Source organism: Hyperoodon ampullatus (genome assembly GCF_949752795.1).
Source record: "Hyperoodon ampullatus genome assembly, chromosome: 3".
In the NCBI taxonomy this organism is placed as follows: domain Eukaryota; kingdom Metazoa; phylum Chordata; class Mammalia; order Artiodactyla; family Ziphiidae; genus Hyperoodon; species Hyperoodon ampullatus.
In genome coordinates, this window is record NC_136916.1 from 34,962,795 (window position 1) to 34,987,091 (window position 24,297).

A 24,297-nucleotide genomic window follows, 5' to 3' on the forward strand; every position below is an offset into this window, starting at 1 on the left:
TCTGTTCCATTTGTTTTGTTCTTCTCACAAATACCAATTACACTTAGGTCTAATCTCCTCTCTCTGCCTTTCCATATCCATCATTGCCTCTAAAAACCAATTTTACATCTTACTCTTTTTCATATCATTTTATATGAGTTATTCCAGCTTGTATACCATAGCTCTCTGTTTCCAGTCGTTTTAATTACTTTTTGTTGCTTGTAAAGTAACTTTTACATCTGCTGTCTAAAGTTCTTCTTTTCACTTTTTTTCCCTGACTATTCCAAGTTGTCTTTCATCTTCTGTTGACTCATAATCTCTTTCTGAACTCAAACCTCATTTTAAAGCCACTTTCCCCCCAGACATCATGACTATAATTTCCTTGGGAATATGGAGTCTATTTTTCAGAACTTTTCTCTGGGTAATACCTTTGTGATACTATGCTGTTCACGTGACTCTTGCTTCCTGTTCCTTTCCCCGCACCTTAACTTCTTTCTTCCCCTTCAATTTTTTTCCCCCAGTTTTGATGCATAGTTTTTATGCCGGAGCTTTTTGTTTTTTACATCTTTATTGGAGTATAATTGCTTTACAATGGTGTGTTAGTTTCTGCTTTATAACAAAGTGAATCAGTTATACATATACATATGTTCCCGTATCTCCTCCCTCTTGCCAGAGCTTTTTAACTGCAGCTGGCTGTTTGTGAATACCACGGGTTTGGGGAACGAGCTAGTGCATTTCCATAAGTTTGCTGTCTTCAACAGTCTGTCACCAAATTTGTATTTCCTTTGCCCATATATCTCTTCAGATTTTGGCATTGGAAGGGTTGGTGGGACTCAGGGAACAGCCTCTTAAGTAACTCGTTCACTGTGTAATCATCCAGCAATTGCTGCCCTCCTTCCTCCACACCACCATTTCTGCAGCCTTCCTTGGCTGGGAGGCCTAAACATGTGGCTTCTCCTGCAGCTCCATCTCCCCCATGGCTCTGCAGGGACAATCACGGTGTTTTCAGGGGCAGCGCATGGTCCCCCATCTAGTGTCTGTAATCAAAGAACCATTGAGTAGGCCTTTCAGGACCATCACACTTACTCCTAGGGAAATCTATATCCTGCTCATGCCTGAGGAAATCTTTGTCAGCCCTCAGCCTTCCCTCTCTCATTTTGGTCCAGATTTTACGGTCTTTGGCAGGTGTGTCTCATAATTGATAGTTTGGGCTTGTGGCCATTTATTTCATTGTTCATTAAAGACAGGATGTTCCTGCTCTTTCTTTCTCTTTGTGGGTATTTTGCTGGGTTTCACAGAAGGGGAATGGAATTTTTTTAAATGCCTTTATTGTCCTCTTTAACAGAAAGCCCTAATTATTAATAGTTTTTCAGTACAGAGGGAAGCTTTTGAACAAATACTTAAAAATTACCATTTAGCAACTTATGATGTATTTTTTTAACACATCAAATCATCATCTAGGAGTTTTCCATAGAATATAAAAACAGTAGTTACATAATTGCCAATCACCACTCATAAGCCATTTCTCATGATCAGTATTTGACTTTTTCTCCCCATTATGAACGGGGAGACCATTTGTAAACCCCTCTTCTGGATGGAGGTCTCACGTGACCTTGTACCTGCTAAGTTCAAGGTTAGTGTGCCATTAGAGAAGGTTCACAGCTGAGACAGCATAGATGACAGGACCAGTGCCATTAATTATGGCTCACAAAACAGCAACTTTATGCCAAAGCTTCTATGATTTATTCCATAGAAAAATGGTAGATCCTCTGAAAGAGCTCATGGGAACAACATACCCTGAGTTCTTGTAACTTTGGAACTATTTGTCTGCGACCTTCAAACTTGAAGATCAGTTGGGCAGGACAGAACATCCTTGGTTCACATTTCCTCTTTTAGTACATTAAAGATGTTGTTGCTCCATTGTTTTCTACTATGAAGTGGTATTGTTGGGAAGTCTGATGCTAACCTGATTTTCTTTCCCTAGTAAGTGACTTGGTCCTTTTGCCTAGAAACACTAACACATTATTCTCTAATCTTTAACATCCAGTGTATTTAGTAGAGTATGTCTTGATATTGACCATTCTGGGTCAATTTTCCCAGGTATATGGTGTGCCCTTTCAGTGTGGTGCTTGGAATCTTTTATTCATAGTTTTGCTCTGTTACATTGTTTCGGTTTTTTTTTCTCAGGACTCTAATCGGGTCTCATCCTTTAGACCAAACTCTAAAGCTGCATTTTCTACAACACTTTCCTGGGACTCAGGCAGACTCAGATGTTTCCCCTCAATTTTCACTTATTTCTGTAGACGGGACAACTTTATTGGACTTTATATACAATTTTTTTCATCGGTCTGCCTCATTCAACTGTGAGCTCATTGAAGACTGTATTCTTGATTGTCTCAGATTCCTGGTACCTGGAGTAATCAATCATAGCAGTGCTCAGTATATGACTGTGAAGATGCTGAGCTGTGGCAATAGGCATACTCAATTTAGAAGAAGATTCTACAAGTCTATTTATTTCAGTCAACAAGTAAGAGCATTTCTATCCTAAGTACCTCTTATCAATAAGCTGAAACTGTCTTGTTGATAAGATTGTGTGTGTGTGTGTGTGTGTGTGTGTGTGTGTGAATATCCCTTTCATGCAGTTGTGTGCTAGTAAATATTTCACAACAGGTTCATGGAAAAGAGGGCCCTGATTGTAACATTTGCCAATTTCTGTGGTGTAAATATTCCCATCAGGGCTGATTTCAAGCTGTCATCCAAATGTCATTGAATACAAGGTAGGAAGAGATCACAATTGGTTCTCAAAAGCTAGTATGAACCAGCTCCAACACACTACTGCCTTCCTGAGTCATAATTAATAAATCTATTGAAAACTGGAAAGCCATATTTGGAAATCCATGTGTCCTAGGCATATCTTGAGCTGTACTTTGTAAAATGCCTCATGTATAGAGATCTTTCCCTTTTTACTTAGCATATGGACATATTTCAAGAATTGAAGAGTTGGCAGGTATAGGTAACTGCATACAGGAGGCAAAGTCAGAGATGATCAGAAGTGTTGGAAAGATGCTGGTGCACTGACAGGGACAGGAAGTAGGTGGGGGAGCTGGTTGGGAATGAAGAGGGTGTCCCTTTGCTTTCCCATGAGGATACATCCTACTTGGGGAGCTAAGGACAGGTACTGAAGAGAACGTCGGAAACTGTTCCTGGAGACAGAGAGTCACCTATAGAAGTCAGAGAAGTCCCATCACAGAATCATCGATGGAGGAAAAATGCAGTGATAAAAATCAAAGGGTCAAATACTGAGCTTTTTGGAGATTTGGAAGAAGGCAAACCAATAGAAAAGATGCAGTTGGGTAAGTAGGAAAAATAAATAACACCGAGAAACACCCTGAAGGAAAATGATGAAAGTGGACAAAATGGCCAAATGCTCCATCAAAGTAGAGAGAACAAAGAATGAGGAGAGGCTACTGGATTTCAGTTAAAGGAATAGGGTCACAAAACAGTCCACAAGGGGTACGTGGATTGCAGAAATCCACCTTTAGGGAAGACTGCCCCATGTAAGTGTCGATGTTCCTTTTTTTTTTTTTCAAATTTATTTATTTATGTAATTTATTTATTTTTGGCTGTGTTGGATCTTCGTTGCAGTGCACGGGCTTCTCATTGCGGTGGCTTCTCCTTTTGTGGAGCACGGGCTCCAGGCGTGTGGGCTTCAGCAATTGTGGCACACAGGCTCGGTAGTTGTGGCTTGCAGGCCCTAGAGCGCAGGCTCAGTAGTTGTGGCACACGGGCTTAGCTGCCTTGCGGCATGTGGGATCTTCCCAGACCAGGGCTCGAACCTGTGTCCCCTGCATTGGCAGGCAGATTCTCAACCACTGCGCCACCAGGCAAGCCAATACTCCTTTTTGGTAACTAGAAAAGCAGTGTAAGAACTGAAGTTTCCTTTCTGCCTAAAACTGGGTTCAGATCTAAGGAAATCAAGGAAAAGGAATGAGCCAATGAATGAACAAAGCCCAAACATGCCATGAATAGAGCTAGTGTCGGGGAGAGAGGAGTATTCCAGCTGCAGCCTGAGAGGCCTGGCTCGGCGAAAAGCGGAAATTCTGGTATGGCTTTTCAGTCTCTCTGGATTCAGGGGTAGTGGCCAGTTCCAATGTGGAAGGGCCTCATCCAGAACCACAAGAATGAGCCATCCCATGCCAGAGGGACGAGCCTGGCAAAAAGCTTTAGGGACAGTGGCAATTTGGCATCAGAGTCTCTGTCAAAACAAAGCAACTCAGAAATGAGAGAAAATTTCAACCATCAAGAGAAAAGCTGAATTCTGTAGGAAACACAAACTGCTGGGCGACATGTGGGACTAACTGGACCCAAGTCTGAACGCTGGCTCTGCCTTCCTGTGCACATGGGCACACCTGCTCCTCCTCCCAGATGCAGGTGTCCTGGAGATGTGGCCTTGGCTAGGAGCAGGAAGATGTCCTGACTGTGCTTGGGCTGACCTCTTGGAGTGTGCACAAGCTTGCTCTCGCCTTGGTGAATGGTTGCCTAGGAAACTGATCTGCCTCAGGTCCAGCCCAGCCACGTGGCTAACCTCTTCTGTCTCCTCTTCTTTCTTCCAGCAAAATCTCTTCCAGTGAATGATTTTCCTGTCCTCTGTTAGCTGGCCTGAGCTTTACTACAGCTCACTACTTCAACACCATTTTGCATTTCCCCTGTCTTTGCAAAGGCTCTTGAGGAAGAGTATTTACCTGCTCAGAGGTCTATAGGGCCCAAGGACCTGTCAGCAATCTCATGGCCACTGGCCTCAAGGACACTATAGGCCAGATGAGAAGACCATGTGGGTGCTCAGGAAGTAGCTCCCCATTAAAACGCAATTAAAAAAAAAATCTGGGGTCATTATAAGTTAAAGCTGGGAAATGCTGTATGATTTTAGGGAGTGGAAGACTTCAGAGGAGGGAAGCTTAGAGCTGGGCCCAGGATTTGAGGGTAACAAGAGCAAAGACACAAGGCAAGCCTGAGTAAACGTGGTAAAGGGTGTTAAGTTAGTGAAACATACCCAGCAACTACAAATTCCGTTATTCACAGAGGGAATGGTCAGGAGAGGAAAGCAAGGATGTCAGCCCCAGCCTCTCCCCTAAAAGGCCAGTGAGAAGAGTTTGTTCAGGAGGTAGGATGGAACTGTGAAGGCCTCTTTTTTCTCAGAGGAAATAAGAAAAGAGATGAGGAGGGTGTGGTATTTTAGAGCACGGCAGGGGTTCTAGGTGCTCCCGGGCTGCATCCAGAAACAAGGTGCCCACCCACCACCTCTGCTCACGCCTTGTCTTTCCCTTTTCCTGCCTCGTCCTCTTGGGTTAGGGCAGCACTTGCTCACAGAAGTTATTTCCCAGAGTCATCCCTACTTTGGACACATTGAAGGGCTAAGCAACCCTCCCAAGGATGAGGGGCAGGTAGGGAAATGCTTCTCAAAGGGTAATGTGCCTGACAACACCTGGGGATCTTGTTCAAATGCAGATTCTGATTCCGTAGGTCAGGGTGGGACTTGAGATCCTCATCTCTTACAAGTTCCCAGCTTCTAAAAAGATGCCCATTTGGCTGGTCCCTGTGTCACACTGAGTGCAGTAAGGTGACCAAGCATTCACGATGCCAAGAGTTCTCTCCACAAATGCGTGGCTATCCCCTCCCTGAAGTTCAGCCCCTAACCTTATGGAGACGGTAACCAGAAGCATTTAACGAGGGTTTGGGGAAACATTTAGGTAGACCCTCAGTGACCTGGATGAGGACCATGACTTGTGGCCTGTCAGTTAAGATTGTTTATACATACTAGTACTTAACTGAGCTAGACAGTTAAAACAGGAAAAATATAAAACTGTAGAACATGCAGATAAAAGTACTGTCAATTCAACCTATGCCAGAAGGATGCTCAGGGGGATGGGAAGGCTCCACTCTGTTAGGTGTTTCCATACCTAATATCTCATGTTATCCTCAGAACAACCACTGTGTGAAAAGAAAGGAAAATGGAGGCTCACACAGGTTAAGGATATGGAACGAGGTCACCTGCAGGCATTAAAGCTTGTAGGTTCCATCATGGGTCTGTTTGGCTCAAAAGCTCTTGTTCTTGCATGAGAGACATGAGTGTACACAGTTTATACTAAACTTGGGTCACACAAACTCAGGTTTGAATCCTAGCTCTACCCTTGGGAAGGCGACTTCAGTCTGAATGTACCTCTGTTTTCTCATCTACAGAAATGGATACATCTGCTCCCAAGGCCGTCGTAGGATGAGATGGGAGTGGTATCATACAATAGGTTGCAACCGTAGCATCACTGAATTTAGGACTCAGGGAAGTTCATAAATGTCAGTTACTGCCCTTTCTTATTTCTTGAGATTATTTCTAAGGTTAGATTGCCCCTCTGCTCCCAGAAGATATACATTTGGGGCAGTGACTGGAGATTAGAGGACCCTCATTACGGACCTCAACTACCTGCTTCACAATCTTTGCTAAAACCTCAGCCTATAGACAGTAAAGATGCAGCAAGACTGGAAGAAAGAGCTGGAATAAGAATAAAGGGGGCTGGAATATGAGTCCCATCAGTTCAAGGAAAGCCCTGCAAGGTATTCTAGGAAACTGAAAGTTGATTTTTCCGACCTGTAGGAGGTGACTTGATGGACGCAGTGATGGGAATACTTTGAGGTGTTAGATGGTGTGGAGATGAGAGAGTGGTACAGAGGCGGGGAATCTGGTGGGCAGTGTAATATCAAAGAGAGAACCCTTGGAATAAGGTTAAAAGGCATGGATTCTGCTCCTACCGCGCACCTTATTTCAGCTATTTGGGTTTAATTTTCCCCACCTGAAAAATGAGGCATTGCTACTAGGCATTGCTATATTAAGTCCTGCCAGCACTAAAATGATAGTTTGGAATTCTGCTTATTGCAATTAACGTGAACTTGAGAGGGTAAATGGTAAAATCAGCAATGGTATCAACGGAATGCAGAGGAAGTAAAGGTATGGAAAATTTTCAGAAAGTTGAAATGTCAGGGTTTAATAAATAATTCTATATAAGGAGACCTAAGGCACAGAAGAACCAAACCGATTTTGAGTTAATCCTGGGATACAATGACTTTGGTTCTTCCAAAAGAAAGAAGTAACAGGATTTGGTTTAGGAGAAACGTGTTGAGTACAGTTTAAGTAATATTGAGTAAAAACTGAAAACGGATCATTAAGTGTAGGTCTGGACCAGGGCACTTACACAACCCAGAGAGTGAGTAAGTGCCTCCTGAAATTTTGCACCCTAGACATTCCACTCACCTCAAACTAGCCCCAGCTCTCATCTCAGGGAGGAAATATCAAAAGGCTGAAAAAAGGGAGGAGCAGAAAAGAAGGGACGGTGAAGTTTGCAATGGCCCTTACCTTTGACCAGTCTCCCACAGTTAGATGCGGAGGACAGTCTGTTCTGGCACAGGACTTATGAGAAGATGCCTTGGGTCCTTGACACAATTCATCTGAGAGACTCAGAAAGCTGCCATCCGTTAACAGCTGCTGACAAGTGACCCTGCGATTCTGAGTTCCCCCACCACAGGTCCTGGAACACTGAGAAGACAGAAGGAGGTGAGTCAACGGGCTTGGCCCTCTTCAACTTAGTGCAATGCAGGGCTCTTACAATCATCAGCCTGGCAGCCGTGGAGTCACCAGTCTGCCATACCTGCTGCCATTCTTCAATATGCCAGCTAGGAGGGCAATCAAACTGATTGCATGCTTGTAAGGCATGGGGCTTCTCATCTTGGCATTCCTCAGGAGGGGAGGGGGATTCCCCAGGGTGCAGGCAGTACACTTCTCGGGTCTGGATTCCAACACCACAGGTAGCTGAGCAGGGTCCCCAAGAGCCCGTGTGCCACCTGTACCAAAAAAAACAAGTGGGCAACATTAACTGTCCAATGGACTCTGTGCAGCAACCAGAGCATGGACAAGTTCCTCTCTGGACTTCCAGACTCCACCCACCACATCCAGATCCTGGAGTCACAGCATCAACATATGCAATTAAAGTACAGAAATACAATGTTTCAAGGCAAGAAGTGTCAGGAAAGGGTTTAAAGATTTTACCTGTTTGGGAAAGTCCAGAGTAAATTTCTCTCCATCCTAACCTACCACCCTACAGCAATAATAAAATCTTAGTTTTGTTTTGAATAGAGCCCCAAGGCAAGGATGATTTATATAGGTGCCAAAAGAATTTTAAATGCTTAAAAGCACACTTCAGGAAATTTTCAGGGCACCTGGATTCATTATTTGGAATATCCCTAAGAAAATTCTTTTATGTTAGGATTACAACATATATATATATATATATATATATATATATATATATATATATGTATATGAAATGTGATTCCTTTCCAATAAGATCTTGGAAAAATCAGGTTTTCTCATGAAACATCTGTAAAAATTAAAACCCAGGGCAGCTGCTCATGATACATATTTCCAAGTTGCCTTCAAAAAAGATTCTCTCAATTCACACTCTCACCAAAAGCAAGTGAGATGGCCTGGTATCTTACAGCCACACCAACACTGGACAATATCATTTTAAAAAGTCTCTGCCCATCTGATGGGTAAAAAATTGTATACAATGATTATTTTAATTTGTGGATATTTAATTCTTAGTAATCATGAATTTTTAACTAGTTACTGTAAAGATATATCATGAGGAAAGAATTTTTAAATGCTTAAAATGCTTGCTCCAGGGTAGTTTGTAACAGCAAAAAATTAATTAATTAATTAATTAAATTTTACAAAGTGGAAGGAGGCCATCTAAACATTTAATAATAAAGGGCAAAATAAATAATTGTCTATTCATAAAGCACCATGCTAGCAGCCATTAAAGGTAAAGTAGATATATAGTTAATGACATGGAAATACATTCATGTATTTTTATTAGAAAATAGGTCATAAAATAGCCATGTTATTTTATGCACTATAAACGCATGCAGAAAAAGAATATGGATAATTACACATTGAAATGTTAAGTGATGATCTCTAAGTGATAGGATTTTTATTTTCTTTATTCTTGCTAGTATCCTTCTCCTGATTTTCCTTATAATAAACATTCATTATCAGAAAAAATGAGTTCTTTGAAAAATTATTAGTGTTTATCTAAAGGTGATTTTTCAGTTTTTCTGATTTCTAACTTTCTATAATAAACATGTTTTACTTATGTGACTAAGAGAAAAAATGAAGAACAGTATTAAAGACAAATAGGGCAAAAAGAGTAAAATCTTAATTTATGAAGGCAAGAGTTCATAATGATGATATAACAAATAAGGAGACTGAATAACAAGCACAAATATGTATGAAATATGAGATGTTAGATATAAGAAAAATGGAAGGATATGTAATAAAAAATTTTAAGCTGTGAAATACTTCTCTAAGCTCCTGGCTTATCAAAAAGATGAATTTTAATAAGAACATAGAGAACTGAATAATACATTTGAAAATTTTGATGAAATACATGTTATTAGGCAACTACAAAAAGTTCTATTCAGGAAAGGGACTAGAGCCTGCTAATTGTGTAATTGAGTGCCTAGAAGTTTCTAAGAAACAAGTGAATTCCTATGTTATTTATAATGTTCCAAAGTAAAGAAGAGGATTAAATATTTTAATGTATATTATGAAGCTCGGTAAAACCTGAGCACAAAATCTGACAAATGTATATAAAAAATATTTTTTACGTATGGTTATATATTCTGAATTCTAAATAAAAGAGAAATATAAATCCTAAGTAAAATGAAAGCAAGTCAATCAAAGGATTAAAATAATACACAGTACACGCTATGGACTGAATGTTTGTATCTCTCCCCAAATTCATATGTTGAACCCCTAACCTCCAATGTGATAGTGTTTGGAAATTAGGCCTTTAGGTAGAAATTAGGGTTAGAAGAGGCCGTAAGGGTGGGGCCTTCCTGATGGGAATAGTGCCCTTGTAAGAAGATAAACCAGAGAGCTCGCTCGCTCTCTCTCTCTCTCTCTCTCTCTCTCTCTCTCTCTCTCTCTTTCTGCCATAAAAGGACACAGTGAGAAGGCAGCTGTCAGCAAGCTGGGAAGAGAGCTGTCATCAAACACTGTACCCTGCTGGCACCTTGATCTTAAAAGTTCTAGCCTCCAGAACTGTGAGAAAATAAACTTTTGTTGTTTAAGCCACCTAGTCTATCACATTTCTGACCACAGTGGAACTATATTAGATAATCCCCCAAATATTTAGAAATTATGCAATAACCTTTTAAATTACTCATGGGTCAAAGAAGAAATCACAATGAAAATTAGGCAGTATTTTTAAATGCATGTTAAAAATATGAAATGTCAAAATCTGTGGGATGCAGCTAAAGCCATGATTAGAAGAAACTCAATGTCTTAAATGCATATATTAAAATGAAAGAAAGACTGAAAACAATAATCTATTTCAAGAAGTTAAAAAAACAGTATATTAGACCAAAAAAAGTAAAGGAGAGGAAACAAAAAAAGAGATGAGAACAGAAATGAGTAAACTAGAAAACAAAAGTTGGCTGTTCAAAAGACATATAAAATTGATAAATTTATGGTGAACTATGAAGAACAAAAAAAGAGACAGCATAAACATAAGAAATTTAAGGGGAATCTCAAAGGCATTAAAAATAATAAAAGTATAATAGGTGTAAAATGAAAAACATTATGTCAAACAATAAATAAATTTGAATTTAAATAAATTTAAAAATTGGATTTTTTTAACTTCAGAAATTAAAAAATTCAATTAACATGCAAAAAGACAAATGAATATATAAACCAGCATTTATATTCCTTTAGCACTTATCCTTAAATTATAGCATATATCACTATAAATGTTGATAATAAAGTCTAGAGTTTCTTGGTATCTCTATTCCTTTTCTTGATCAAGATGAAAGGGCTTCTTGAACTACTCTCATCTGTTACTGTTGTCTAGAATTCTGTTTCTCCTGACTTTTCCATACTTATTTTAATCACTCCTGTTTTGTTTTGTTTTTCTACAGGTTTGGCTGAGTTCATTATATCTTTCATTCTGCTTTCTCTGCTATCTTTTATCCTTAGAGTTACCCCTGGAAATTTAAAGGGCCTATTTAACATCTCTAGAGTTAATCAAAATTATTTCCATCTTCACAAATAGTACAAGGGGATTAAAGCACTTTAACTCCACAATCAACATTTGACCCAGTTTTAAAAGGTTTTGTTGTCCAATATCTATTTCAAATCCACATTCAGATATTATTATTGACTTGCACAGTCAGTGATTCTTTTTTAGATAGCTGTCTTTACAATGTACTTTGGTCAGTATTCATTCTTATATCTCAGACTGTCCCTCTAGGATCAGTTTCCTGCTTAATAAACACATTCTTTTAAAATTATCTTTAGTGAAAGTTTGCAGATAGTAAAGTCTCCTGGTTTTGCTCACCTAGAATTTCTAACATAATAGTAGTTAATATTTATCGATCACTTACCATGGGCCAAGCTCTTTTTCGAGTACTTTACATGTATTAACACACTTAATCCTCACACCACCTGTAAGGCCACGGTTTGCTGACCCCATTACAATCTGAAAACACCTTTGTTTCATCTTTGAAATATTGTTCACTAAGTATGCGATTCCAGGCTGACAGTTATTTCCTCTGAGCCATTTGAAGATAATATTCCACTATTACTAATGAGAAGAATACTGTCAGTTTTTGCTGTTCCTCTTATACATCTCTTCTCTCTGATTGCTTTTGAGATATTTTCTTTGTCTTTGGAGTTCCAAGGCTTCCCAACCATGTGTCTAGGTGTGTATCTCTTTTTTATTTTTCCTGCTTGGGATTTGTTGTAACTCCAGATTCTCAGGATTCATATTTTTCATTAACTTCAAAATATTCTCAGCCATTATCTCTTTGAATATTACCTGCTATCTTTTTGTAGCTTCATTTAGATACATATCTTCTCAATATTTCCTCTGTATTTCTTATCTCTAGTGCATATTTTACATATCTCGTTTGTTCTCTGTGCTTTTTTCCAGGTAATTTCTTCAGATCTCTCTTCTACTTCACCTGTTTGCCCCAGTCCATAACTTTTAAATGTCAGTGATTTTAAATTTAACCTCTAGATATTCTATTAGGTTGAACCATATGAAATTGCCAATATTTGACCATTTTTAACCAATGAAATTTAAGTTTTATATGGTTCAACCTAATATTTGGTTCTTTAAAAAAACTGTCCAAGTATTTTTGATAGGTTGTTCCTAGCTTAGGTTTTCATTTCCAGTTTTATACCTTTAAGTATTTTAAACAAACTTATTTTATATTCTGTATCTGATAATTCCAATTATCTGATGCTCTGTGTATCTGATTTCCCACTGATTCTCCCATGCTGTTTATTCCTGAGTATTTTGATTTTTGATTATGAGGTCATTCCCATTAGGTCTTTGTGGGAATTTTAAGTTCTAGGTGGAAGTTACATCATTCCTCTACACAGAATTTGCATTCTGTCTGTCAAAACCAATGTGAATTAATTTTTCAGATCACATAGTCAGATGGATATAACCCCCCCTCCTGCATAAAGGGCTGTTGGTAGCTGTTCCCAGGGAGGTACTAACTTTTATACTGGGTTAACACTCTAGATTCATGCCTCAGCTTCGTTTTGGCTACTGAGGATTTCCCCTACTTTCTTACAAGCTTAGTTCTACATTTCAAGTTATTTTTACATATTTTACCTGGTATTTTAGGAGCTTTAACAAAAGGGCATTCAGGATATCTAGTCCATCACAAGGCTAAAATTGGACATCCACATTCATATACTTGAAAGTTTAGCAAGTTTAGCTCTAGGATGATCATGACTTTCCCTGAGTTCTCTGAATATGTTATTCCTTTGTTTTCTGGAAACTCCACTTGTTAATAAGTTCTTGGGGTTAATATGTCTTTCATGTCTTATAGCTTTTAAGAATTTCTTGTCATCCCTGATTTTCTGCAGTCTCACTATGCCCTATCAAAGTGGGGATTTGTTTTCACTTATTTCTCTTGATACTAGAAGTATTTTTTCCTGAGTTTTAGTAAACAGTTTAATATCTTGCTTCTCTGCCATTATTTCCCTATTTCTGCAATTTCTTCTCTTTTCCCCAAATCATCAACCTTCTGTGGTTTGATTCATTTGACATCCTCAGCACTATCTTCAAGTCACCAACTCTTTCAATTGTCTATAGCTTACTCCTTTATTTCATTGACTTTTTTTCATTTCTAGGTTTTCTAATGTTTTCTTTATAATACACATCTACTCTACCACATTCCTGCCTATTTCTATTTCAAAATTTCTAGTTCTTTACATGGATATTATTTATTAGTTATTTCTCCAAAGATCCCAATAATACTTAGTTTAAAGTACTTTCAGATTGCTCTTTATTTTAATTTCTTCTGGAGTGAATTCATCTTTCAACTATTGAATCTGTGGACTATCTTCATAAGTATTAGATTTTTTTACATGCTTTGGAACTTCATTTTGCAGCCTCAACTGGAAGAGGGTACTCTCTCCCTCCACCTCCTTCAATCCTTTTCTCTGTCTCTTAACCCTTCCTGTCTCAGTTTTGTTTGCCTCCATCTAGTCCTCCAGGGTCTCCAGTCTAGAACGAGGTCTTATATGGACAATGTGGCACAGAAGCACTGTAAGGACACTGATGATCCAACCACCAAGCCAACAGGTAATCTGGGGAGGTATCTGGTCCCAGGCCTCTATCTGTGTCTGTCCTTCCTCTCCACAAGTAAGCAGCCTCAGGTAAACAATGGCTTCAGGTTGTGATTAGCAGCAGCTTTTTTTCTTTTTTTTTTTTCATAAAGAAGCAAAGAACATGGGTCCTTTCCCACGAATTAAAAGGGAGATGGTAAGTCCCTGCTATCCATAGTATTGGATATAATTGGAAGTATATAAGTTAATCTATTAATTAGCCTATTAATATCTAAATTTCCAGGAGCTTTAGAGGTGAAGGAAATCACCTATAGTAGATATATAGGTCATACTTTGATGACAATCAGACTACATGGCTAAATAATTAGAAGGCTTTTATTGCACTATTAAAACAACTCAGCTTAACTATGTAATTTATTTGAAGTGACTTCAGGATGATCAGTCTTTCAAGAAAGTATGTAACTAGAAGAATCAATTAGTGCCATAAGGAAGCAGAAGTGGAACCATTTTTATTCAAGAAATGGATAACAATTTCTTATTAACAGACAATGAACTAAACACAGAATTTTTTTTTTAATTCAAGAACTGGGTAACAAGTCGGTACAGAAACACATTACTCTTGCCTCCTGTTTCCCTACTTCCCTGTCTAGCTGTGTTGAATCCTGTCATAGAAGAAGGCTCTTCTCGGACTAGTGGGACTATTAAGTAACCCCGCATGTTTCTATGAACCGCTGGCTCTCTCTTGGAAAAAGCAAACTCCATAAATAGCAGACACTCAGCAGTTACAGGGTAGACCAAGGGGAGTAACCCCATAAAAGCAAATAAACATATAACACCCCACCTTGGAGAGTTCAGGCTAACACATTAAATGCATTTGCCTTTGGGTAAATAAAGATCTACTGACTGTCCAATCCAGTCTCACTGGTAAGTTTCACCCTGCAGTAATATTTTACTGCTATTGCCCTTGGAGTCAGTAAATATTTGTATGTAAATATTGTGCAACATCCTGTTCCTGTTATTCCTACACCACTGGTTTCTAGAACCTAAAACATTTTTGTAAAATTACCTTTATTTTGGCATCAACCCTTTGTCTCTGCTGGTTTTTTTCCAATATGACTCTCAACCTTCAAAAAGTTTATTAAATTTGCAACTTCAAAATGAGGAATAGTATTTCTCTCACATAAAAGCAGACCCTTAATTTTGCAAAGTGGCCAAGATATATTGTGTGTTGCCTTAGTCCTAGCTTGAAAGCTCTGTGAGCAAGATGCTGCTGAAGAAGATAATGTGCAGGATCTCTCGCTGAGGCTGAGGGAAGGAAGGGATCCTGCACGTGGGCTGGTGCGTGAATAAACCAGCATGCTTCCATCGGCAGCCTTAAGGAACAGTTTCTAGACTTGTTGTCAAATCTTGCCCTGATTGGTAAGCCAAGGAAGGACAGCACTGCAAAACAAACTCAACCCTGCCTTGGCCTCCTGGGCAGGTCAAGCAAAGGCTGTTATTCTTAGAACTAAAACAAACCCTGAGCATTTCAAACAACTCATGAGTAGATATGAGGATAATTGCAAAAACTCTAGGCAGAGTCCTAGAGATGTGAGTGAGAAATGCAACCTGAAAGCATGACTCAACAATGAAAGACTAGAGCTGAAAGGGACCTTGGTGATCATAAAGTCTGACACTTTCCCTCAACATTTAGATTAAGAAACTAGGCCCAGAGAGCTAAGGGACATGTCTGAAATGCCTTGATGGAAGTAGAACTAGGGCTCTATCCCGTTCCCCTGACCCATTCCCACTTCTCTCTGGACTAAGACTTACCCCTATCAAGTGTCTAAGGTTAGGGTCCCATTTCACATTGTTGGACTTCATTATACCAGTAAGAAGTGAGCCACTGCTTACTTTTATGGGAGAGTATTAGCTTATTTCCTGGAGGAGGGCTCCAGGCAGAGGGCACTGTATGTGCAAAGGCCCAGAAGGCATGAATGAGCATGAACATGGGTCATAGTGAATAATTTAGTGTGGCTGCTGGGCAAGTTCCTCAGTGTGAACACCTCTGTGTGTGTGTGTGTGTGTGTGTGTGTAGTGTGTGATGAGGTAAGAGTGGTCATGACAGGAAATGTGGTTCAAGAACCTAAAACCAGGGTAACAAAGACTTTATTTGCTGTTATGAGTTGAACTCTTTTCTTCAAAAAGATGTTGAAGTCCTAACTGCTAGTGCCTAGAAATGTGCCTTTATTTGGAAATAGGGTCTTTACAGATGATCAAGCTAGGATGAGGTCATTAGATATTGGGCCCTGATCCAATATGAGTAGTGACCTTATAAAAGGGAAATTTCGATGCAGAGACATACAGAGGGAAGAGGATATGAAAACACATGAGGAATGCCATCCACAAGCTAAGGAACGCTCAAGCTACCAGAAGTTAGGAGAGAGGCACAGAACAGGCTTTCCCTCACAGCCCTCTGAAGGAACCAACCCTGCCAAAACACCTTGTTTATGGCCTTCTAGTCTCCAGATTGGTGAGACAATAGACTTCTATTGTTTAAGCCACTCAGTTTGTGGTACTTTGTTATGGCAGCCCAAGGAAACAAATACCTATGCCAAAGTAAAGAATGTGGATATTCCACAGGTAAAGGGAAGTCATTGAAGGGTTTTTTGTGGAAGTTCACATGGTCATTCTACAATTTAGAAGGATCTTTCATAGTCACATGTGTGCATATGGATCAGGGAAACATTAGAAGCAGGAGTTATTTAGGAACTAAGAAACCGTTCAGTCAAAACATCTGAATCAAGGCAGTTAGGAATGGATAGGACCTGGGAATTATCATACTAAGACAAATATCAAATGATATCGCTTATATGTGGAATCTAAAATATGGTACAAATCAATGAAACAAAAACAGACTCACAGACATAGAGAACAGACTTGTGGTTGCCAAGAGGGAGGGGTTTGGGGAGGGAAGTACTGGGAGCTTGGGATTAGCAGATGCAAACTATTATAAATAGGATGGATAAACAACAAGGTCCTACTGTATAGCACAGGGAACTATATTCAATATCCTGTGATAAACCATAATGAAAAAAAATATGAAAAATAATATATATATGTATAACTGAGTCACTTTGCTGTACAGAAGAAATTAACACAACACTGTAAATTAACTATACTTCAATAAAATTTAAAAACAAAACAAAAACAGCTCTGCAAAACCCTGGAGCACAGAGGGGCATGATTTGGGAAGCAGTATTTCTGAAGGATGCTCTGAGCATTTCTGGAACAGACAGCAGAGATGCAATGATATTCATGGCTACAAATCTAAAAGCAGAGTCAACATCGTGATGAAGACTATTTGCGGCACTATATAAACAGTAAAAAGGAAATGACAAGCTAAGGAAAAACTATTGCAGATTCACATGGAAGCAGGGTTTAAATGGGGGATACTCAAGTGGAATTGTGGCAGGTTGGGTACCTCATTTAAGGACATTTATTAAAAATTTGTAATTGATCTCATCATCTCTATCACTGTTCTCCCCATTTCAGGGTTTGAGCAGTCTTTTAAAATTTGACTTTATCATTTCATTGTGTAAAGCCTCCAATGGCTCCCCACTGATTCTCTGGATCACATCTAAATGCCTACCATGGCCCTGCCATGTCTGATCTCATCTCAGGATACACTGACTTCCTTTCTGTCTAGTTTCCTGACCACACCAACTTCTTCCTTTCCTCGGGGTCTTTGCACATGCTGTTCCTTCTGCCTAGAACACTCCTTCCTCTACACTTCCCCTGGCCAACTTCTACTCCTCTTTCACATCTCAACTCACATAGAACTTCCTCAGAAAGGCCTCCTCTGACCACCTGCACCCAACCCTCAGCCCCCACCAATCTATATTAGGTCCTCACGTTACTCTCTCTCTCTCTTTTTCTTTTTTTGCGATACGCGGGCCTCTCACTGCTGTGGCCTCTCCTGTTGTGGAGCCTAGGCTCCGGACGCGTAGGCTCAGCGGCCATGGGTCACAGGCCCAGCCACTCCGCGGCATGTGGGATCTTCCCGGACCGGGGCACGAACCCATGTCCCCTGCATCGGCAGGCGGACTCTCAACCACTGCACCACCAGGGAAGCCCCCTCACGTTACTCTTGCTCCTGAGACCTTTTCTGTTTCTTTATAGCATTTATTATAATTTAAGTAATATACTTATTTATGTTTCTGTTTGCTTAACTCTTCCTTCTACCCCATTCCAAGACTCAAGACTAAGGAACCAGTTTACAAAATCACATATAGCATGATTCCAATTTCGTGGGAAAATATGTTGAGATATTAAACTATGTTTTTCACCTCCTGTATTTCCCCTTATCTCTTACCCCAGTTCAGATGGGTAGTCTCCATCTTACAGGGCCTCAGAGGAGGGATGGGGCAGGGAAGGAAAACAGAAACTCCAGCTTTTCCAAAAATATCTGAATCATTGGTTCCAATATTAGAATAAGAAAAAAACTGAGAAACCTAAGATAAGTAATTTGGATTACTAAGGTTTTTAATACTTAACCTGAGTGCTATTTCCCTAAAGGTGAAAGGGAGCAGGTTTCAAGATGGCAGAAGAGTAAGACGTGGAGATCACCTTCCTCCCCACAAATATATCAGAAATACATCTACATGTGGAACAACTCCTACCAAACACCTACTGAACGCTGGCAGAAGACCTCAGACCTCCCAAAAGGCAAGAAACTCCCCACGTACCTGGGTAGGGCAAAAGAAAAAAGAAAAAACAGAGACAAAAGAATAGGGACGGGACCTGCTCCAGTGAGAGGGAGCTATGAAGGAGGAAAGGTTTCCACACACTAGGAAGCCCCGTGGTGGGCAGACACTGCGGGTGGCGGAGCGGGGAGCTTCGGAGCCATGGAGGAGAGCGCAGCAACAGGGGTGGGGAGGGCAAAGCGGAGAGATTCCCGCACAGAGGACTGGTGCCAAACAGCACTCATCAGTCCGAGAGGCTTGTCTGCTCAGCCGCCGGGACGGGTGGGGCTGGGAGCTGAGGCTCAGGCTTTGGTCGGAGCGCAGGGAGAGGACTGGGGTTGGTGGCATGAACACAGCCTGAAGGGGGCTAGTGCACCACGGCTAGTCAGGAGGGAGTCCAGTAAAAGGTCTGGAGCTGCCAAAGAGGCAAGAGACTTTTTTTTTACCTCTTTGTTTCCTGGTGCGCGAGGAGAGGGGATTGAGAGCGCCACTTAAAGGAGCTACAGAGACGGGCGCAACCCGCGGCTAGCAGCGCGGACCCCAGGGACGGGCATGAGATGCTAAGGCTGCTGCTGCCGCCACCAAGAAGCCTGTGTGCACACACTGGTCACTATCCCCACCTCCCCTCCCGGAAGCCTGTGCAGCCGGCCACTGCCAGGGTCCCATGATCCAGGGACAGCTTCCCTGGGAGAACACACGGCGCACCTCAGGCTAGTGCAACGTCACGCCAGGCTCTGCCGCCACAGGCTCGCCCTGCATCGTGCCCCTCCTTCCCCCCAGCCTGAGTAAGCCAGAGCCCCCGAATCAGCTGCTCCTTTAACCCCGTCCTGTCTGGGCGAAGAACAGACGCCCTCAGGCAACCTACACACAGAGGCGGGTCCAAATCCAAAGCTGAACCCCGGGAGCTGTGCGAACAAAGAAGAGAAACAGAAATCTCTCCCAGCAGCCTCAGGAGCAGCGGATTAAATCTCCACAATCAACTTGATGTACTCTACATCTGTGGAACACCTGAATAGACAACGAATGATCCCAAATTGAGGAGGTGGACTTTGGGAGCAACGATATATATTTTTCCCCCCTTTTTCTCTTTTTGTGAGTGTATATGTGTATGGTTCTGTGTGTGATTTTCTCTGTATAGCTTTGCTTTTGCCATTTGTCCCAGGGTTCTGTCAGGTTTTTTTGTTTGTTTGTTTGTTTGTTTCTTGTTTTTTCTTTTAGTATAGTTTTTAGTGCTTGTTATCATTGGTGGATTTGTTTTTTGGTAAGGTTGCTCTCTTCTTCCTTTCTTTTTTTTATTACTTTAAAAATTTTTTAAAAATAATTATTTTTATTTTAATAACTTTATATTATTTTATTTCATTTTATTTTATTTTTATCTTTTTCTTTCTTTCTCCCTTTTATTCTTAGCCGTGTGGATGACAGGCTCTTGGTGCTCCAGTCAGGCATCAGGGCTGTGCCTCTGAGGTGGGAGAGCCAAGTTCAGGACATTGGTCCACCACAGACCTCCCAACTCCACATAATACCAACGCCGAAAATCTCCCAGAGATCTCCATCTAAACGCCAAGACCCAGCTCCATTCAACGACCAGCAAGCTACAGTGCTGGACACCCTATGCGAAACAACTGGCAAGACAGGAACACAAGCCCACCCATTAGCAGAGGCTGCCTAAAAGCATAATAAAGTCACAGACACCCCAAAACACACCACCAGATGTGGACCTGCCCACCAGAAAGACAAGATCCAGCCTCATCCACCAGAACACAGGCATTAGTCCCCTCCACCAGGAAGCCTACATGACCCACAGAACCAACCTTAGCCACTTGGGGCAGACACCAAAAACAACGGGAACTACGAACCTGCAGTCTGCGAAAAGGAGACCCCAAACACAGTAAGTTAAGCAAAATGAGAAGACAGAGAAACACACAGCAGATGAAGGAGCAAGGTAAAAACCCATCAGACCTAAAAAATGAAGAGGAAATAGGCAGTCTACCTGAAAAAGAATTCAGAATAATGATAGTAAAGGTGATACAAAATCTTGGAAAGAGAATGGAGAAAACACAAGGAACGTTTAACAAGGACTTAGAAGAACTAAAGAGCAAACAAACAATGATGAAAAACACAATAAATGAAATTAAAAATTCTCTAGAAGGGATCAATAGCAGAATAACTGAGGCAGAAGAACGGATAAGTGACCTGGAGGATAAAATAGTGGAAATAACTACTGCAGAGCAGAATAAAGAAAAAAGAATGAAAAGAATTGAGGAGAGTCTCAGAGACCTCTGAGACAACATTAAATACACCAACATTCGAATTATAGGGGTCCCAGAAGAAGAAGAGAAAAAGAAAGGGCCTGAGAAAATATTTGAAGAGATTATAGTTGAAAACTTCCCTAATATGGGAAAGGAAATAGTTAATCAAGTCCAGGAAGCGCAGAGAGTCCCATACAGGATAAATCCAAGGAGAAACACGCCAAGACACATATTAATCAAACTATCAAAAATTAACTACAAAGAAAAAATATTAAAAGCAGCAAGGGAAAAACAGCAAATAACATACAATGGAATCCCTATAAGGTTAACAGCAGATCTTTCAGCAGAAACTCTGCAAGCCAGAAGGGAGTGGCAGGACATATTTAACATGATGAAAGGGAAAAACCTACAACCAAGATTACTCTACCCAGCAAGGATCTCATTCAGATTTTACACAGAAATTAAAACCTTTACAGACAAGCAAAAGCTAAGAGAATTCACCACCACCAACCAGTTTTACAACAAATGCTAAAGGAAATTCTCTAGGCAGGAAACACAAGAGAAGGAAAAGACCTACAATAACAAACCCAAAACAATTAAGAAAATGGTAATAGGAACATACATATCGATAATTACCTTAAATGTAAATGGATTAAATGCTCCAACCAAAAGACATAGACTGGCTGAATGGATACAAAAACAAGACCCGTATATATGTTGTCTACAAGAGACCCACTTCAGACCTAGAGACACATACAGACTGAAAGTAAGGGGATGGAAAAAGATATTCCATGCAAATGGAAACCAAAAGAAAGCTGGAGTAGCAATTCTCATATCAGACAAAATAGACTTTAAAACAAAGACTATTACAAGAGACAAAAAGGACGCTAAATAATGATCAAGGGATCAACCCGAGAAGAAGAGCTAACAATTTTAAATGCTTATGCACCCAACATAGGAGCACCTCAATACATAAGGCAAATATTAACAGCCATAAATGGGGAAATTGACAGTAACACAATCAAACTAGGGGACTTTAACACCCCACTTTCACCAATGGACAGATCATCCAAAATGAAAATAAATAAGGAAACACAAGCTTTAAATGATACATTAAACAAGATGGACTTAATTGATATTTATAGGACATTCCATCCAAAAACAATAGAATACACTTTCTTCTCAAATGCTCATGGAACATTCTCCAGGAGATATCGTATCGTGGGTCACAAATCAAGCCTTGGTAAATTTACGAAAATTGAAATCGTATCAAGTATCTTTTCTGACCACAACGCTATGAGACTAGATATCAATTACAGGAAAAGATCTGTAAAAAATATAAACACATGGAGGCTAAAAAATACACTACTTAATAACAAAGTGATCACTGAAGAAATCAAAGAGGAAATCAAAAAATACCTAGAAATAAATGACAATGAAAACACGATGACCCAAAACCTGTGGGATGCAGCAAAAGCAGTTCTAAGAGGGAAGTTTATTGCAATACAATCTTACCTTAAAAAACAAGAAACAACTCAAATAAACAAACTAACCTTACACCTAAAGCAATTAGAGAAAGAAGAACAAAAAAACCCCCAAGTTAGCAGAAGGAAAGAAATCATAAAGATCAGATCAGAAATAAATGAAAAAGAAATGAAGGAAATGATAGCAAAGATCAATTAAACTAAAAGTTGGTTCTTTGAGAAGATAAACAAAATTGATAAACCATTAGCCAGACTCATCAAGAAAAAAAAGGGAGAAGACTCAAATCAATAAAATTAGAAATGAAAAAGGAGAAGTAACAACTGACACTGCAGAAATACAAAGGATCATGAGATATTGCTACAAGCAACTATATGCCAATAAAATGGACAACCTGGAAAAATGGACAAATTCTTAGAAATACACTACCTTCCCAGACTGAACCAGGAAGAAATAGAAAATATGAACAGACCAATCACAAGCACTGAAATTGAGACTGTGATTAAAAATCTTCCAAGAGACAAAAGCCCAGGACCAGATGGCTTCACAGGTGAATTCTATCAAGTATTTAGAGAAGAGCTAACAACTATCCTTCTCAACCTCTTCAAAAATATAGCAGTGGTAGGAACACTCCCAAACTCATTCTATGAGGCCACCATCACCCTGATACCAAAACCAGACAAAGATGTCACAAAGAAAGAAAACTACAGGCCAATATCACTGATGAACATAGATGCAAAAATCCTCAACAAAATACTAGCAAACAGAAACCAACAGCATATTAAAAGGATTATACACCATGATCAAGTGGGGTTTAACCCAGGAATGCAAGAATTCTTCAATATATGCAAATCAATCAATGTGATACACCATATTAACAAATTGAAGGAGAAAAACCATATGATCATCTCAATAGATGCAGAGAAAGCTTTTGACAAAATTCAACACCCATTTATGATAAAAACCCTCCAGGAAGTAGGCATAGAGGGAACACACCTCAACAGAATAAAGGGCATATGTGACAAACCCACAGCCGACATCATCCTCAATGGTGAAAAACTGAAATCATTTCCACTAAGATCAGGAATAAGACAAGGTTGCCCACTCTCACCACTATTATTCAACATAGTTTTGGAAGTTTTAGCCACAGCAATCAGAGAAGAAAAGGAAATAAAAGGAATACAAATCAGAAAAGAAGAAGTAAAGATGTCACTGTTTGCAGATGACATGATACAATACATAGAGAATCCTAAAGATGCTACCAGAAAACTACTAGAGCTAATTAATGAATTTGGTAAAGTAGCAGGATACAAAATTAATGCACAGAAATCTTCTGCATTCCTATACACTAATGATGAAAAATCTGAAAGTGAAATTAAGAAAACTCTCCCATTTACCATTGCAACAAAAAGAATAAAATACCTAGGAATAAATCTACCTAAGGAGACAAAAGACCTGTATGCAGAAAATTATAAGACACTGATGAAAGAAATTAAAGATGATACAAATAAATGGAGAGATATATCATGTTATTGGATTGGAAGAATCAACATTGTGAAAATGACTATACTACCCAAAGCAATCTACAGATTCAATGCAATCCCTATCAAACTACCACTGGCATTTTTCACAGAACTAGAACAAAAAATATCACGATTTGTAAGGAAAAACAAATGACCCCGAATAGCCATAGCAATCTTGAGAAAGAAAAACGGAGCTGGAGGAATCAGGCTCCCAGACTTCAGACTATACTACAAAGCTACAGTGATCAAGACAGTATGGTAGTGGCACAAAAACAGAAATATAGATTAATGGAACAGGATAGAAAGCCCAGAAATAAACCCACACACATATGGTCACCTTATTTTTGATAAAGGAGGAAAGAATATATAATGGAAAAAAGACAGCCTCTTCAATAAGTGGTGTTGGGAAAACTGGACAGCTACATATAAAAGAATGAAATTAGAACACTTCTTAACATCATACACAAAAATAAACTCAAAATGGATTAAAGGCCTAAATGTAAGGCCAGACACTATCAAACTCTTAGAGGAAAACATAGGCAGAACACTCTGTGACATAAATCACAGCAAGATCCTTTTTGACCCAGCTCCTAGAGAAATGGAAATAAAAACAAAAATAAACAAATGGGACCTAATGAAACTTAAACGTT

The 24,297-nt window shown here is 39.7% G+C and overlaps 1 protein-coding gene across 1 annotated transcript in view; it reads right to left on the reverse strand.

Annotated features, from left to right (window-relative positions):
* The window catches only part of ADAMTSL3 (ADAMTS like 3), a gene marked incomplete at its 5' end in the record, with an annotated part of 559,659 nt that overhangs the window by 98,060 nt on the left and 437,302 nt on the right, over positions 1 to 24,297 (reverse strand). Inside the window, 2 exon segments of the mRNA XM_079701202.1 lie at positions 7,382 to 7,561; positions 7,674 to 7,866. Coding sequence (XP_079557328.1) covers positions 7,382 to 7,561; positions 7,674 to 7,866 — 373 coding nt within the window.